The sequence below is a fragment of the Pristis pectinata genome, chromosome 10 (genome assembly GCF_009764475.1).
Source record: "Pristis pectinata isolate sPriPec2 chromosome 10, sPriPec2.1.pri, whole genome shotgun sequence".
In the NCBI taxonomy this organism is placed as follows: Eukaryota; Metazoa; Chordata; class Chondrichthyes; order Rhinopristiformes; family Pristidae; genus Pristis; species Pristis pectinata.
Window position 1 is genome coordinate 26,389,491 of NC_067414.1, and position 17,570 is coordinate 26,407,060.

The following is a 17,570-nucleotide window of genomic DNA, read 5'->3' on the forward strand; positions in this document are numbered from 1 at the left end:
AATCACCTTTGTCACCTCCTCAAGAAACTCAATCAAGTTTGTAAGATGTGACCAGCTCCGCACAAAGCCATACTGACTGTCCCTAATCAGGCCATGTTTTTCCAAATGTATGTAAATCCTATCCCTAAGAATCCTCTCCAAAGCTTCCCTACCACTGATGTGAGGCTCACCAGCCTCTAATTTCCTGGATTATCCCCATTTCCCTTCTTGAACAAAGGAACAGCATTGGCTACTCTCCAGTCCTCTGGGCCCTTGCCTGTCACCAGTGAGGTTGCAAAGATCTTCATCATGGCCCCAGCAATCTTCTCTCTTGCCTCTTTCAATAAACTGGGATATCCTCCTTGATCTCAAAATGCCCTAGCACATTAGCATGGCCACATTGCTCTCACTATCCTCCTTGTCCTTCTCCTTGATAATGAATGCATTAAAGTGTGAAGATGATAAGCCTTGGAGTTCCCTCTCTAACCTTCTCCATTTCTCCAGTCTTTCCTCCTTCAAGAACACTTACCTATTTCATCTGCCCTAACATCTTTTCAGTGTCAATTTTTGTTTGGCAAAGCTCTATCAAATATTTTTGCTCCATGTAAATGTAAATGATGTTGCTTTAATTGTTGCACGATGTATGAAATGAAAGAAGAGGTAGCATTTAAGAGTCTTCCAGCTTGAAGTGCTTTGGAATGCATTGCTCCCTCCCTTTTATTTGATAGATACTGTTACAAATATATTGGTCTGTTAGATGTAATGCAATAAATCTTGATTACCAATAAATCACTTTTTTCTTTCATTTTATGTGATCACACAATGCATGAGTTCAGATTTTGCAGACATCAATACCGAGGCAATATTGTATGGAAACTGAACTGAAATCTCAAAAGAATAGATGCTTGGATAGCTATAATTTCTCTGAACCTAATGACTATATGTCTGCATCCAAGTGACATCTGAGTAGAATCCAAATGATCCAATGAAATTAAGCTAAATATCATGTATTGTAAATACTTTTCCACTGTCATTTGAGAAGGTAACTTGAAACATATATTAATAACAAGTTTCATTTTCTTTTGGGAAGGTACCTTTCAAGCTCCTTTTAAGAGAAGTGATTCTTTTACATTTCTGTTGAACATGAGATGTAAAAAGAAGTCAAAAGCTGCAACATTTGTGGCTACAGATGAGAAAAATGAACCAAGTATTAAAGGGACAGCAGCTATGAATCCTTTTTTTAATGTAATGCCATGGTTTTCTAATCTTCTGGTATTGCACTTTTTCTCCACATTTCTATTACTCTCAAACCTTTTGAACTTTTTACAAGGTAAATATCAATTGCTTCCACTGTTTGACTATAATCCAAAGGCACAAATTATAGAAACTCAGACAAAATACTGAAGCAGTTGGAGAAAAAGAAAATCATTACATAAAAGGCAGTTAGAAGTGGAATTCTTTTCCATTAAACCAGTTGTGAAGCATAACTCATTTTATAAGCAAATTAAATAGTTATTTTTAAAACTATTATACCATTAAAAAGCGCAGATAATGATTAAGAGTACAAATAACTTGGGTGGGTCTTATTGTCGTCCCGAAATTAATTTTCCCCTTCTGTCCGCTGTAAGTAACACAGTGCCTCGAGGTCGATTCGAACAAGTACCTTTATTAGCAGTGCACTGCTAGGAGAGTTCTCTTCAGCACTCACTAAGAGTCGCTTCCCGAGTTCTCCCCGCACAAAGGGCAGACAAACATTTATACAGGAGTTGTCACGCACATCCCATGCATACAGCACCGCGAGTTTCGGTCAAGCTATAGAGATCCCGAGACAACTATCACACCTCTTGTCTTAGTATAATTGAGTTATAATCAAGGCGTTCAAAGGCAGGTATCACTCTTCATTGTTTAGACCAAGCCTCCACCTCGATGTTAATTACACCCAGTATCGCCACAGTCTGACGTAACGGAATGGTTCATTACCCAAAACAATGGCAGTTAACATACTTAACGTTCCAACTTAACTAGTGGGTCAGCAGCTTGCTAGTCCTTGCTAGAGAAATATAAATGCATATATATATTCTTTGTTTACCAGTTATAGGTATGGTTGCAATTCTTAACCCTTCACTTCCTCATTATGATGGAAAACTTCATGATGGAATGCGTTTAAAGCTTGTTTGTGAGCTGAAACGTTCTATGGACCTACTAGTTACAGTCAAGACAATTTGACAATGCTAGTTTATGCATACCTTATAACATTTCAATAGAATTTTGAATTGTTACACATTTTATATTTTCCTGTATAAGAGAGAGTCAAGTTTATTATGTTAATAAACTGTACTTTTAATAGGGAATATGCCATCAAATATCCTTAAGTATACAATAGCCAGTGTGGATTTCTTACACATAACAGATTAAAAGATTAATATATGCACCACTGTATTTGATTAGCACTGTGAAGCTGGTCTTTAATGTCTTTGCCATATTTAAATTCTGAGAGATACACTTTACAGTTAAACAGAGACGATTAGCATTGAGGGGTGATGATATTTATGTTGAGTACTTTAACTATGTTGAAGATAAATTAGTATTTCCACTGGTTTTATCTTGGATTGGGGATAAGATAAAAGACTGAGCTTAGAAGCTAAACCTTAATAATATTGTGTTGAGAAAAGAAATGGGCCCAGAAAGTAGAAGCGCGAGTTAGTCAGTTGCTGCTCAATGGGCCAATGAACATTTTGTTCCCGGCCTGTTGCTCAGAAATTCATTTGTGCAGGAGACCCAGGGTGTCACTTGCCTATGTGAAAATGGGAGGCAGAAATTGGCAGGATGGGAGCTACAGGGGAAGGTCGGCGATTGAAAGGCCTAATGATGCATTGGGGCAAGTTATATTGGAGAGTTGGAGAAAGAGTGGTCTGCCATGGACCATTAGGGGAGTGTGATCAAATTTGTGGTTTGTCCAGCTGCCTGGAATTGAGAGATGGTAGCCAGGGATTTGTGGGACACTATCTGGAGATTGCAGTGGTAGCTGGAAGTTGCAGGGCAGTAGATGGGCTGCGATTGGTTATTGGGGGGTTTAGGATGGTAGATGAGAATTACAGGGCATTAGTTGGGGTTGCTGTTGGTAGCCAGGGGTTGAGAGACAATATAATCAAATCAAAGGCAGTATATTAAGGTTGCAGAGCAGTAGTTGGAGATTATGGGATGAGTGAGTTGGGGTTGCAGGGCAGGGTGAGAATTACAGGATGGCAGCTGGAGGTTACAATTGGTGGTTGTGAGTTGCAGGGCGGTGACTGGGGAATTACATTTCTTGGTCAGGGATTGTGGAGGGGTAACAAGGGGGTTATAATTGGTAGTCAGGAGTTGCAGGCTTATAGCTGGTAGCTGTGATTGATGGCTGAGAGTTGTAGGATGGTAGACAGAGTTGCAGGGCAGTAGTTGGAGTTGTGATTATTGAATGGCACTTGTAGGCTGATGGCCAGTGGTTGTAATTGAAATGTGGGAGATGCACTGTAGTGGACTGGGTTGCAGAATGCTAAATTAGGTTTTCAACTGGAGGCTGTTGGGTGGCAGATGTGGGTGGGGGCTGGGGATAACGGTGCAGTGGCTTGTGGTTTCAGGATTATTCGGGAGCTGGGGTTCTGAATGGTAGATGGGGTTTGTGGGTTGATGGATTGGAGGGTGCACGGTAGTAGGTGGGGTCTGCAGGGGAATAGAGTGGGTTTGTGAGGTAGTCAGTCGGGGTTTTGAAATAATACTGGGAGTTGCGAAGGGAACTGGTAGGCAGTCATGGGAGTTAGCTGGGTATAATGAGGTTGCGGAGAAGCTGATTAGGGTTTCAAGGATGGTGGTGGGTAGCTGGTGATCATGGAGCAGTTGATAAGAATTTTGGGTAGGAGGTGGGGGTTGCAAGTCAGTTGATTTGGGTTTTGGGGTGTAGGTGGAGGTTGCAGGCTGGAGTTTGGGTTTTTGGGGGAGTTGCTGGGAGGTAGTCCTGGTTTGCGGGAGCATAAATTGGGAGTTGTAGTGGTGTTGGGTGGTGGTATATTGAAGATTACATTTCAGTAGCTGGAAGTTGTGGGGTGGTGGACACCTTTTAAATGCCTGTATTTTATTTACCTCTACTAAAAACCCTGGCAGTGCATTCCAGGTACCCAGCACTTTCTGTTCAAAAAAACTTACCCTGCACATCTCCTTTGAACTTACCGCCCTCAACTAAAGGGGAACTAATTGGTTCACTGTGTCGGCCTGACTCCTGCTCCAGCCAGTACCTTTTAAATCACACAGAATCTGACCTCACAGGTGGATGGCACTGATCATGGAAGCATCAGTTAAAATTATAGAAGCATATATACTTTTACCTATATTTTATCCAAATATACTTTGCTAGCTTTTGGAGCCATTGTTTATGTCTGGGTTTCCTCTGTATGTTCATATGCCAAGCGGACAGAGGGCCTGGAACATAAACCATGAATTACACCTTCACAACTACCAGATTCTATATGTCCCTGTTTGTTTTTAAGAGAAATTGAATTGTGTAGTGGGCACAATGTGATGCAACACAATACCAATTCTCTGCAAGGTCTCTTTCTGCTATTTTGCGTCACTCTTTGTCATTATGAAATGACAAGATTCCATTATTTGCTTACACTTTATGCCATAATGTTCCAGGTTGTGCATTTATGTGTCAAGTAATTTTTTTTTCCTTCTATTTTAGTCTGTTGTGAAAACTGGAAGGTTGCTTATTAGCCATGAAGCTCCAATAACAGGAGGATTTGCTGCAGAGATCAGTTCCACAGTTCAGGTGTGTGTAAATATTGATTTAGTGACTGATTGCAGAGCAGTATATGTTGGAAACAGATTTAATTTTATTTAATGTGTGAGAATATTGTAAATTCATGTTTTAGTTTCTATTTTCATTTTTCAAAATGTTGGAATAATGTTATTTTCTCATCTTATTCTGTGAGTAGACCAGTTTGAATGGAAACCACAGAATTATCGTATCAGCAGGGTGTAATATGTTATATTTTTTTGTGAATGGTTTGTCAAGTTTCCAAGCGCAGCTAGCACACTGAGGTACATTTGGCATTCAGATTATGTCATGGACTTACCTAAATATTTGGCAAATAAATCTTTCTCCCAGTGCCTAATTTCCCCAACAGATCAAATGCCGTTTATTTCCTTGTTATCATTTCATTTCCATGCTATCGTGCCCTGACCGTGTTGATTTAGTCAGCATTTTACTTAAGATGCCATGTTTAAGCTGTTATTTCTCCCAGGTTAGCCCTGGTGTAATATTCTCTTCTCAGAGGTACAGAGTCTAGAAGCAGAGTCTGATCTTGTTGAGATTTCCCAGCATTATGCTGAAGAAACATTATTCAGATCTTATACAGTTCCGACCTGGTGTTGAATCTGAACCTGTGGAATGGGAAAGGTAAGTCATGGGTCATTTCAGCTTAGAAGAAAGTGTTCATCTCATGACTCCATGCCAATTCTCTGTAGAGCAAACCAGCAAGTCCCATTCCCTTGCTCTATTTCCGTAACTCTGCAAGTTGATTTCCCTCAAATGGCAATATGATTTGCTTTTTAAATTATTGATCTTATCTTCTTAGGCCAACCTTATAAGAGGTCCAGATCATTACCACTATGGCAAAAAAATGATTTTCTTCACATCATGCACTCCGCACCACCAATATCTGCTGCCCATAACCTTGAATCTATATTTCCTACTCCCTGTACCATCAGCTAATGGGAGTAGCTTTTATTTATCTGTCATAATCTTGTATGTCTCTTTCAAATCTCCCCTTCACCTCTTTTCTCCAAGAAACTGACCCTAGCTTCTCTAACCTAAGCGTGTAGGTAAGATCCATCGGTAATCAGAAATATTACTTTCTATCTCCTCTTGAACATGTTTCCATTGATGAGGACATCAATGATTGTTAATATCTTCATTTGTGGAAATGATCATTTTGCGCAAAGAAGATAAGAAAGATAACATAATTTAATTTTTAGTGTATGCTATCACAGTGGTTACGTTACTGGACTAATACTGACTAGTACCCAAGATAGTTTGTTGAGAAAAAATAATTATTCTGTATGTAAAAGTCAACCATATTTTGAGCTTTTGCATTGTTGTAAGTCTTTGATAATTTACAATTCTTTAGAAAATCAAGTTTTATATGCCTCCTAGATTTGAACACAACTTTCATGGAATCCAGTTATTGTATATTAATGTGTCATCATTGGGCTGAGGAAATAGTGCAAACTCTCAAAAGTCTAAATTGTATAATGGAAAGCCACATTCTGAATGTTGTTCTCCTTCCCTATACTTACATTATTTTGGATTCTGAATGTGAAGCTGGGGTGCATGGAGTTAATTGCATATGCAAGAATTGAACCTGATATTTATTTTGTACTTGCTTGCCATTATTAGCCAAGTCCAATGTCAGACAGAGGAGAATTATAGCACAGTAGTAGTTTGTATTTTTTCTTTGGTATTGACAAATTCATCCATGCCATTAATAATTTAATGTAAGTCACAGATATAAATAGAAGACATTGATTTAATAAATATAAAACAACTCTTTATACCTATTGATTGCATCTGTCTTAAAAAGTCTGGAACTTTGTTCCAAAGCTTAAGCTTTAATTCAGACCTTCCCCCAAATTCAAATCCATTGAAGATGGTGATATAGATGTCCTATTTTTATTATAATAATAGGTGTGTTTTGAATGCATTTTGGTAGATTGAATCCAATTGCTACCAATGGTAACATTCCAACACATAAGTACTTGTTTTTGAACTGCACACAGGCAGTCATCTTTGGCATAGATAGAAATATTAGATCAAAACTGATTCTGAAGTTTTGCTTCATTTTGTTTCTTCTTGGTAATGCTGATTACTGTTATTCATTATGCATTTAATTCTGGGACCATCAAGTCTGATCCTAAAACTATCCACGCCCATGTACTTATAGGGGATGTTTTCTCAATTATTCCTCAACCAGTGTAACTAATAACAAAAAGTGTTCGTTTATCTTATTTTTTTTGTGAAATTTTTCTGTATAACCACAACTACAATAATGCTTATTGACTATGAGATCATGAGCGAAGTAAAAACAAGTTTTCTTTTTACTTTTTAATGTAGTTAATTAGATAATTGAGAATTTTCCATCCATTGACCTATATTTATTGTAGCCCCTTTTTTCCCTCAAAGCTGAGAAAATTGGATCTGACAACTGAGATTGTAATATTCCTGAAGTATCAAATTTATTGGGAGGGCTGACAAAAGAGGTGCCAATTTTGCCTCACTCTTGTCAGAAGTTACTGATCCATGGGAAGGTTAACCTATGTTTGTATGCCAACAAGCCTGCTATCTATTTATAAAGTTTTTAGCTAATTCCCTCTTGGGAGAAAATGTGGGAAGAATAGATTGTAGTTTGACTGAATGTTTTCTGGGAAAGGGAAGAACTCATTTATATATATGACTACTAAACCATATACATATTATATGTGAGATTTGAAAAAAAAAACAGATGGAACACATTTTAAGGTTGGAAATTTTGCATTTGATGGGTATTATGAAGCAGTTCCTGTTCTTTTAGTATGACAGGCATTATAATTGCAGCAGCATATTAGTAAGGCAGTTGGTCAAAAGTGTAAAGTTTTATTAGGGAGGGGCTTTCATTCCAAAGATTGTGGTTAGTGGTTTGGATAGCAGAAGCATGAGAGATACTTTTTTTCTTCTTTATTCATATTTTTGGAATGTGGATGTCTCTAGCAAGGCCACCATTTATTGCCCATCCCTCAGTGCTCTTGAAAAGGTGGTGATGAGCGGCCTTCTTGAACTGCTTCAGTGCTTTTGATGGAGGTGTCCCCACAGAGCTGTTGGGTAGGGAATTCTCTGATTTAGTTCCATTGGTGATGAGAGAGCAGTGATATATTTCCTAGTCAGGATGGTGTGCGACATCGAGGCAAACGTGCAAATAGTGTTGTTCCCAGTGCACCTCTAGCCTTTTACCATCTTGGTACAGGTTGTGGGTTTGGGGTGGTGGTGATGGAATATTCTTGAGAAAGTAGCTGCAGTGCATTGTGTAAATGGTACACATTACATCCATTGTGCATCTGGTGGTGGAGAGAATGAATGTTCAGTGTTGTGGATAGGACATCAGTCTCATGAGCTGCTTTGTTCTGGCTGGTGTCAATATCTAGAGTATTGTTGGAGCTGAATATTCAATCACACTTCTGACATGTCTTGCATAAGATAGAAAGACTTTGTGTTGTCAGAGGCGAATCACTGAGTACTCTATCGCTGATCTGCTTTTGCTACCAGAGTATTTGTTGAGATGCATCAACCACTTGGCATTTCTAGCTGAATATAGTCTCAAATACATCAGTTATTATTGGCGAATGTTGTCCCAAATATTGATTGACACCTGCTTAGTGCCAAAGGTTTAGATGGGGCAGAGTTTGTTAAGTGTGTCCAGGACGGATTCCTGTCACAGTATGTTGACAGGCTGACTAGAGGGGATGCCATATTAGATCTAGTTTTAGGTAATGAACCAGGTCAGGTGACAGATCTATCGGTGGGTGAGCATTTGGGGGACAGCGACCACTGCTCAATATCCTTTAGCATTGTCATGGACGGGGATAGGAGCAAAGAGGACGGGAAGATATTTAATTGGGGAAATGCGAATTATGAGGCTATAAGGCGAGAACTTGAGAGTGTAAATTGGGATGACATTTTTGAAGGGAAATGTACTGTGGAGATGTGGTCGATGTTCAGGGATCTCTTGCAGGATGTTAGGGGTAAATTTGTCCAGGTGAGGCAGAGAAGGAATGGCAGGGTGAAGGAACCATGGGTGACAAGAGAGGTGGAGCAACTAGTTAGGAAGAAGAAGGCAGCATCCATAAGGTGTAAGCAGCAAGGATCAGACAGGGCTCGTGAGGAATATAGAGTAGCAAGGAGGGAACTTAAGAAGGGGCTGAGGAGAGCAAGAAGGGGACATGAAAAGGCTTTGGTGAGTAGGGTTAAGGAGAATCCCAAGGCTTTTTACTCGTACGTGAAGAGCAGAAGGATGGCTAGAGTAAAGGTAGGTCCAATTGAAGACAAAGGTGGAAAGATGTGCCTAGAAGCTGTGGAAGTGGGTGAGGTTCTCAATGAATACTTCTCTTCAGTATTCACCAAGGAGAGGGGTCTTGATGACACTGAGGACAGTGTTGGTAAGGGTAATGTTCTGGAGTATGTAGATGTCAAGAGAGAGGATGTGTTGGAGCTGTTAGAAAATATTAGGACAGATAAGTCCCTGGGGCCTGACGGAATATTCCTCAGGCTGCTTCGTGAGGTGAGGGAGGAGATTGCTGAATTGTTGGCTAGGATCTTTGAGTCCTCGTTGTCCACGGGGATGGTACCGGAGGATTGGAGGGTGGCGAATGTTGTTCCCTTATTCAAAAAAGGTAGTAGGGATAGTCCAGGGAATTACAGACCAGTGAGCCTTATGTCTGTGGTGGGTAAGCTGCTAGAAAGGATTCTAAGAGATAGGATCTATGAGCATTTAGGGAATCATGTACTGATTAGGGACAGCCAGCATGGCTTTGTGAAGGGAAGATCTTGCCTCACAAGTCTGATAGGGTTCTTTGAGGAGATGACCAAGAAGATTAATGAGGATAGTGCAGTAGATGTGGCCTACATGGATTTTAATAAGGCATTTGACAAGGTTCTGCATGGTAGGCTTCTTCAGAAGGTCAGAGGCCAAGGGATCCAGGGAGGCTTGGCCGTGTGAATTCAGAATTGGCTTGCCTGTAGAAAGCAGAGGGTTGTGGTGGAGGGAGTGCATTTGGATTGGAGGGCTGTGACTAGTGGTGTCCCACAGGGATCGGTTCTGGGACCTCTACTTTTTGTGATATTTATTAATGACTTAGATGAGGGGGTGGAAGGGTGGGTTAGCAAGTTTGCAGATGACACAAAGGTCAGTGGTGTTGTGGATAGTGTGGAGGACTGTCGAAGCTTACAGAGGGATATTGATAGGATGCAGAGCTGGGCTGAGAAGTGGCAGATGGAGTTCAACCCGGAGAAGTGTGAGGTGGTACACTTTGGAAGGACAAACTCCAAGGCGGAGTACAAGGTAAATGGCAGGATTCTGGGCAGTGTGGAGGAGCAGAGGGATCTGGGGGTTCATATCCACAGATCACTGAAAGTTGCCTCACAGGTGGATAGGGTAGTTAAGAAAGCTTATGGAGTGTTAGTTTTCATAAGTCATGGGATCGATTTTAAGAGCCTCGAAATAATGATGCAGCTTTACAAAACTCTGGTTAGACCACACTTAGAGTACTGTGTCCAGCTCTGGTTGCCTCATTATAGGAAGGATGTGGAGGCGTTGGAGAGGGTGCAGAGGAGATTTACCAGGATGCTGCCTGAATTAGAGAGTATGGATTATGAGGAGAGACTAAAGGAGCTAGGGCCTTACTCATTGGAGAGAAGGAGGATGAGGGGAGACATGATAGAGGTATACAAAATATTAAGAGGAATAGATAGAGTGGACAGCCAGCGTCTCTTTTCCAGGGCACCAATGCTCAATACAAGAGGTCATGGCTTTAAGGTAATGGGTGGGAAGTTCAAGGGAGATGTCAGTGGGAGGTTTTTCACCCTGAGAGTGGTTGGTGCATGGAATGCGCTGCCTGGGGTGGTAGTGGGGGCTGATACGTTGGTCAAGTTCAAGAGACTGTTAGATAAGCATATGGAGGAATTTAAGATAGAGGGATATCTGGGAGGAAGGGGTTAGATAGTCTTAGGTGTGGTTTGAAGGTTGGCACAACATGGTGGGCCGAAGGGCCTGTATTGTGCTGTATTGTTCTATGGTTATGACTTTACCACTTTCTGGCCCTGCCATTGTTGATGATGAGGATGTTCTTGGAGCTGCCTGTTCTTGGTAGTTTATTAATCGTCCACCACCATTCATATCTAGATGTGACAAGACTGCAGAGCTTTGATTTGTTCTGTGAGGATGTTGGGATTATGGGATCATTTAGCTTTGTTTATTGCATGGTGTTTTACCTTTTTAGCACACATGCATTAGTGTTGCAATATCATCAAGTTGCTACCTCATTTTTAGGACAGATGTAACAGGTGGATTAGTGACGAGAAGGTCATGTTGATAACGCCACCACTATTGCAGATCCAGTCTGGCAGCTTTGTCCTTTAAGACTTGGCCAGCTTGGTCAGTGGTAATGCTACCAAGCCACTTGAAGTCCCCAAATGGAGTAAACTCTGTGCCCTTGCTACTTTCAGTGTTCCTCTAACATAGGAGAGCACTGATTCATCAGCTGAAGGAGGATAGAAATTGGGAGAGATCCTTCCTCATGTTTGACCTGATGCCATGAAAATTAATGAAGTCTGAAGTCACTGGACTCCCAGAACTACTATCTCCCATTCACGCACTCTGGCCTGCTGGTGGAACAGGATTCACCCAGAGATTATGATAGAGGAGTCTGCCACATTGTCTGTGAAGTATGATTCTGTAAGGATAGTTATGTCTAGCTGCTGCTTGACTGCTCTTTGGGACTGCTTTCCCATTTATATGTCAGCGCCCAGATATTTGTGAGAAGTACTTTGAAAGGTTGACTGAGCTAGAAGCAACTTTTCTCTGTCTGAACCAGTGCCTAAGTTGATGCTGGTAATCTATCTTATTTTATCCCTTTTCTGTTTTAATACAGTGTTATGGTACAACTGAATAGCTTTGTAAGTTTCTTCAGAAGATAGTTAAGAATCAATTATACTGTTTCAAGTCTGGAGTAAACTCCAAAGAAAATAGGTTTTTATGGTAATCTGGTAATTTTGTTATTATCATTACTATTGATTAGTTGTTTTTTTTAAATTTCCACATTAAAAAAAAATCTGAATTTAAATTCCACAGTTGCCATGGTGGGATGTGAACTTGCATCTCTGGATTATCAGTCTAGTAATTTAACCATTGTTAGTAGAGGAAGGGCTTTGTGTTATGAAAGGAAAGCATACCTTAAATTTTGCCTTCAAGTCTGCATAAGGATTGAATGTGCTTAAATGCAGACTGTGAAAACAAAACAGCTGGAGAAGTATGGTTGTGCATCCTGCTAGAGCAGACTTTACAGTTCCTCACTTGATGAATTCCTGCCATCTTAAGCATACCACTGAATGGAGGCCAGACATAATATTTGGGCTACACCAAAACAGTAATGATTATAAACATTTCCAAGTGGCAGTATTTTACAGATTTGCAATTGTTTACAGCTGACTATGGACTTACTGATGATATTAAGCATGGAGGCTAAAAAAAATGCTTGACCTGAATCATTTTATCAAATATACACATTTTTCAGTTTTAAAATCAAGTTCTGTACAAAAGAGAACATATTGTAAAGCTTTTCAAAACAATATTGATTATTAAGCTGTGGTGATTTTGAACTAATTTTGTATAGGGATTTGGAACAGAGCATGAGGAACTTATTTAACACTAGAAAATATGAAATAGGAGCAGAAATAGGCTAGTAGCCCATTCAACATCCTCTGTTAATCAATAATATCATTGTTAAATTTCTGCACCCACTCCATCTTCCCACTAAATGTCTTGATTCCTTTTGTGCCTGAAACTCTATCAATTTTAATCTTGAATTTTTCCATTGACTGAGCATTTACAGACCCCTGGCCTAGAGAATTCCAAAGATTCAGAATCTTCTTTATCTCTGTATTAAATGGCCTACAACTTTCCTGAGTGGATGACTCCAAGGTCTAAATCACTCTGGGATGCCACAGATTTTATTTTATTATTAATAAAAGAACCTGAATTTGTACATGCTGTCCACAACCTCCTGTTGTCCCAAAGTGGTTTATAGCCATAGAGTTTCATTTAGAAACACAGTAAACCTAGTGTACACACAGCAAATCAGACAAATTACAAACTAAACTGGTGAAATTAATTGAAGGGTCAATGTTAGCCAGGATTACAGAAGAACTGCTGGCTGAAATTTGAAAAAGTGCAGTGGAAACCATGCCTATCAGAATATGTAGGTGGCTTTGTGATTTAGTGTCACATCTAAAATGTTGAACCTCCAACAATGTTGTACTTTCTCAGTGCCAACACTGAAGTGGTTAGTCTGAACAACGATGATGAAATCCAGGAAAGGGCTTAAACCTTTGAAACTCACGATCTAAGTATTCTGTTCAGTATATGACAAGCACTTGGCAAACTGATGCATTATTGTTTTATCATGGCCTGCTCTGTGCAATGATGTTGTGACAGCTAGAAATAATTCTTTTAGTGCAGAATATACAAAGTAACTATAGCCTAGCTGGTCCTTTTGAAAGAAAATACTGATGAATAACACAGGTTGGTTTGCTCTTCCAAGATCTGGCATCACGTTTAGAGCTTGAGGCTTACTTGTATGAACATTGGCAGAAAAATAAGGGGAGTCTTAATTGCAAGGTTTTAGGATATTTTGACTGTGAACAATGATAGTAGTATTTCTGGGAGAAGGTCAGTAGGGAGAATCCTGACTCTCTAGATCTGTCAAGTGAACTTTTGGAGCTCTGGTGTTCAAAACCACAGATTTACAGAAAGCTCATAAATGTGTGTATGGGTATATATACATACATACATACACTGTATGTGCACAAACATCAACCCTTTTGGTTTACTGCTTATGATTTACCATTGGCTTTAAACAACAACTTTTTCACCCTAAATGAGCCTTATACTTGCACAGGAATTTTATAATTGAAACAGCTGTGTGCCACAGCAGAAATGCCCGTAGATCCTATCTCTAAGAATCCTTTCCAACAGCTTGCCCACCACAGACGTAAGGCTCACTGGTCTATAATTCCCTGGGCTATCCCTACTACCTTTTTTGAATAAGGGGACAACATTTGCCATCCTCCAATTTGAAGACCTCTTTTAAAAAAAAAAGTGATGTTCCTTCTACTCAGCCACTGATATTTTATGGTGCTTTTTTAAACCTTCATCAATTTGAACAGTTTGTCTCCATAAACAAAAGTAATCCCCTTGTACATCTTGAATGCTCTTTCACCACCACAAAGAAACCCTTTTTAAAACTGACAACTTTTCCTAGACAGCTAACACTTGCTGTTATCCCTCTTGCCATTTTCCTTCCAATCTGCCATTCTGAAATGCTTGGATTAACATCTTGGTCACTTCAATACCATTCATTTTTTTATTATTTAAAAATCTAACCCCCAACCTCAGTTAAATGGCTAGCATCATTTTAGAGTTGGTTCCCTTCTCAACGAGGTCTTACTCCTTGGTACCCATTAAGAATGTGGGACCAATGTGAATAGATAATGAGAGATTCAAAACAAAAATAGCGCTAATCATTTTAAAAATGAGAGGGCAGGGGTATATTTAGCAGGTAGGACATGTTAAAATGGAATAGAGGAGAGAAAGGGAAGAAAAGATTAAACAGAAATAACGTGTAAGATTTCTTGCTACTAATATTTTGATTTATTTGTTTTAGTGGTGTTGCATTACTGCTAGAAACATAAACAGTGCTGTGTGTTATGTGAAAATGTGTAAGGCAGTTTGCCCTGTTTACTCGCCATAAATTGTACCTCAACCAACAGCAGCAAATCAGATTAACTGGCATTTATTTCATTGCTGTGGACTTACTTTTAACCAAAATGGCTGTGCGTTTGTTAGCATAACATTGTCAGAGATGGTCAATTTCTGAGAAGCAGTTGGGTCCTGTAGTTATAAAGGACACTAAATAAAATGGATTAAATATAATTATAAGGCTCTTGTGAATAGTCTTCCAAATGTAAAGACACCAAAAGCACTCCCTTTAGAATACAGCTGGTATTTTCAAAATGTACATCTGTTTTGTGTATTTAAAAGAGCATGGGATAATCATGGACAGCTTTTAAAAGGCTTATCATTTCCAACTAATAATTGAATTCTTTGAAGAAGTGATAGAGAAGGTTGTGCTGTATGTATACTTAGCGGTTTGCAAAAGCCATTCAATAAAACGTCACTGAGGAGACCTTAAGAGGATGTAAGGTGAAAATCACAGTGTGGGTACTAAATTCCCTTGTTAGCAGGAATGTAATGGGCGGATGTGTTCATTTTCCATAAGCAGATATAGAAAGAAACATTTTTAATACAAGCAATACTATAACTTGGGAAAATGTTGATGGTGATGTTAGATATTGGCTTCTATTGATACAAGTAGGTTTATGAAATGGACATCAAAGTTCAAAGGATACACACTTGGAGGATGAACAATGGAAGACAATCGACTATAATGTACACAAATGAGTGCTCATGTCTGCAAAACCTTAAAGGTGACAGGGCAAGTGATAAGTTAAAATACATGGTTACTTGGGTTTATAAGTAGAGGAATAGAATACCAAATTGAAAGTGCTCATTCTCTGGAGATCACTTGAAATATTGTGGCCAATTCATGTTCAAGAAAAATATAAAATCCTAGGAAAAGGTACATAAAATATTTTAATAGGATGGTACTGGCTTGTTACACTTATAGCTGAAGTAGAGTGAAGGATTGTTTTCCTGAGAAAAGAGAAAGTTATGAGGTAACCTAACTGATAGGTTTTGTTGGGATAGATAGAGAAAAACTTTCCCCTTTGGCATATGATTCCATAAGAAATAAGATTCAAAATTGTCAACAAGGGATCTGAAGTGATATGAGGCAACATCTTTTACTCAGATTTATCAAGATCAGGAATGCTCTTCTGGACAAGATGGTGAAAGGCAAGCACATTAATACTTTAAAAAGTGATCTGATTGGATATTTGGGGATGAGGATTATAGACAAGTGGAGATCTGGGGCTAAGTAGAATGCTCTTTCAAAAAGCTACTGCAGGTACAATTGGAACTGTGTTCAAACATTTTATGAATCTTTGGCTTGTGTTATTTTCCTTTTAAGGAATTCAGTCTCTTGACACTGTAGAGGTCTTGCTGGTAAAAGGAAAGGCTGTCACATTGTAGGAAAAAAGACCCCAGTATCTTTGTTTTGCATTGATGTCAAATGCGAGAGAAGAGAATGAGCAGGGACAGAAAAAGAAAATGTATGTGGAGAGTTAAGCCTGTAAAGAAGGAAACAAGAGGAGTGACAAACCTGTGAGATATTGGTCTGAGTATTTTGCTCTATAAAAGGGTAGGATATCTATGTTGCCTACAAAGGCGTATCCTACATTGGTCAAGCATTATATTACGGAATTGCATGATTTTGTGGTGAGTGTGGAATAAATGAAACCCACTAAAATATGGCTTTTGTTTATCTCAAATGTTTTAAATTTAGGATGTTATGCGCAAACATTTTTCATCCAGGAAGCTCCTCTTTCGTACTCTGTGTGTACATTATCTATTTTATTTTGCTGTTTTTCAGCTATTCTTGCTTTTACAATTTTAATATACTGTTTATTGAATTACATTATTTATGTTTTACTGTGCTGGTGCTACCTTCAGAACCTCCAAACAAAATTGTGTTAATAGCATTGATCCCAAAGTCAGATTAAGACCTAACTGTGCAGTAATGTTATTACTTTTGTATTGCTAGTTGTCAGTTTCATTAAAAAGAACACATTAGTTTTAGCAGTTTTCCCATTATTGTAAGAGAAGAGCATTATAATATTTTAAATTACCTGCATTATTGCCACAACGAGCATCTCACTTTAAACGTTTTTAAAAAATGTCAGCATTTTTTATCTGTCATATTTTACAGAATATTCTTTGGAGCCCATGGGTAATTTTTGATAAAACTGGTTGTAACTGTTATTTTTCTTCTGTAATTGTCTTTGACATGAATTAAAGTACTGAGTACAGTACCCTTAATTAAACAATATTTTTACTTGCAGATGTAACTGGCCTAAAAATAGAGCAACTTTCCCATATAAAATTGGTGCACCATAACTTTTAAAAGAGAGCAACTTCGGGACTTGAATTATATTTGTTACTTTAGATGATAACTTTAACACCACATAACTTGGTTTTGCCATTTCACTTCATTTGAATTCCATTATTGTATGACTGCATAGGTAGAAGACTGCAAACAATTAAAACCCTTTCATTTCATATTTTAAAGGCCATTTTAGTTAGTGAGCATAACTGTAATCAGGATTGTGATAGCATTTAGTATTTGTATGATATACCAGTTTATATTTTTTTCATTTTGAACTCTTAATTGATATGTTTATGTAGTTATTTTTGACTGTTGATCATCAAAAAGATCAGAAGTTTATGGGTTGAAAATTTGGAGACTTTTCTGGTGGACTGCAACCTGGTGGACTGTGATAAAATGACATCTATTTCATATAACCATGCAAATAAAAAGTCATTAATCTATCACAGTTGCACCATCTGGATTTCTGTCAGAAGCAGGTAGAATTGGCTGCTGCTGATAAGTTGTTGTTGACAATGTTAATGGTTCTTGGTCTGAAATAGATTGATCATTGTAGCAGGTAATACACAGGCATGGCGGCATGTAGAAAATGTTAAGCAAAACTGTGTTCAGCTAGTCTTGAAGATAAGCTTGAGTAATATCACAGCTCCATGCCCCTTGACTCCTGTCACATTAAATATGTCAGAGACTTT

General features: G+C 38.8%; 1 protein-coding gene across 6 annotated transcripts in view; it reads left to right on the forward strand.

Annotated features, from left to right (window-relative positions):
• bckdhb (branched chain keto acid dehydrogenase E1 subunit beta) overlaps window positions 1–17,570 on the forward strand; it is a 192,059-nt gene that overhangs the window by 132,743 nt on the left and 41,746 nt on the right. For all 6 annotated transcript variants that reach the window (XM_052024775.1, XM_052024776.1, XM_052024777.1 and 3 more), the window contains exon 9: window positions 4,694–4,780. In XM_052024775.1, the coding sequence (XP_051880735.1) occupies window positions 4,694–4,780 (87 nt within the window). The remainder of the gene's footprint in view (window positions 1–4,693; window positions 4,781–17,570) is intronic.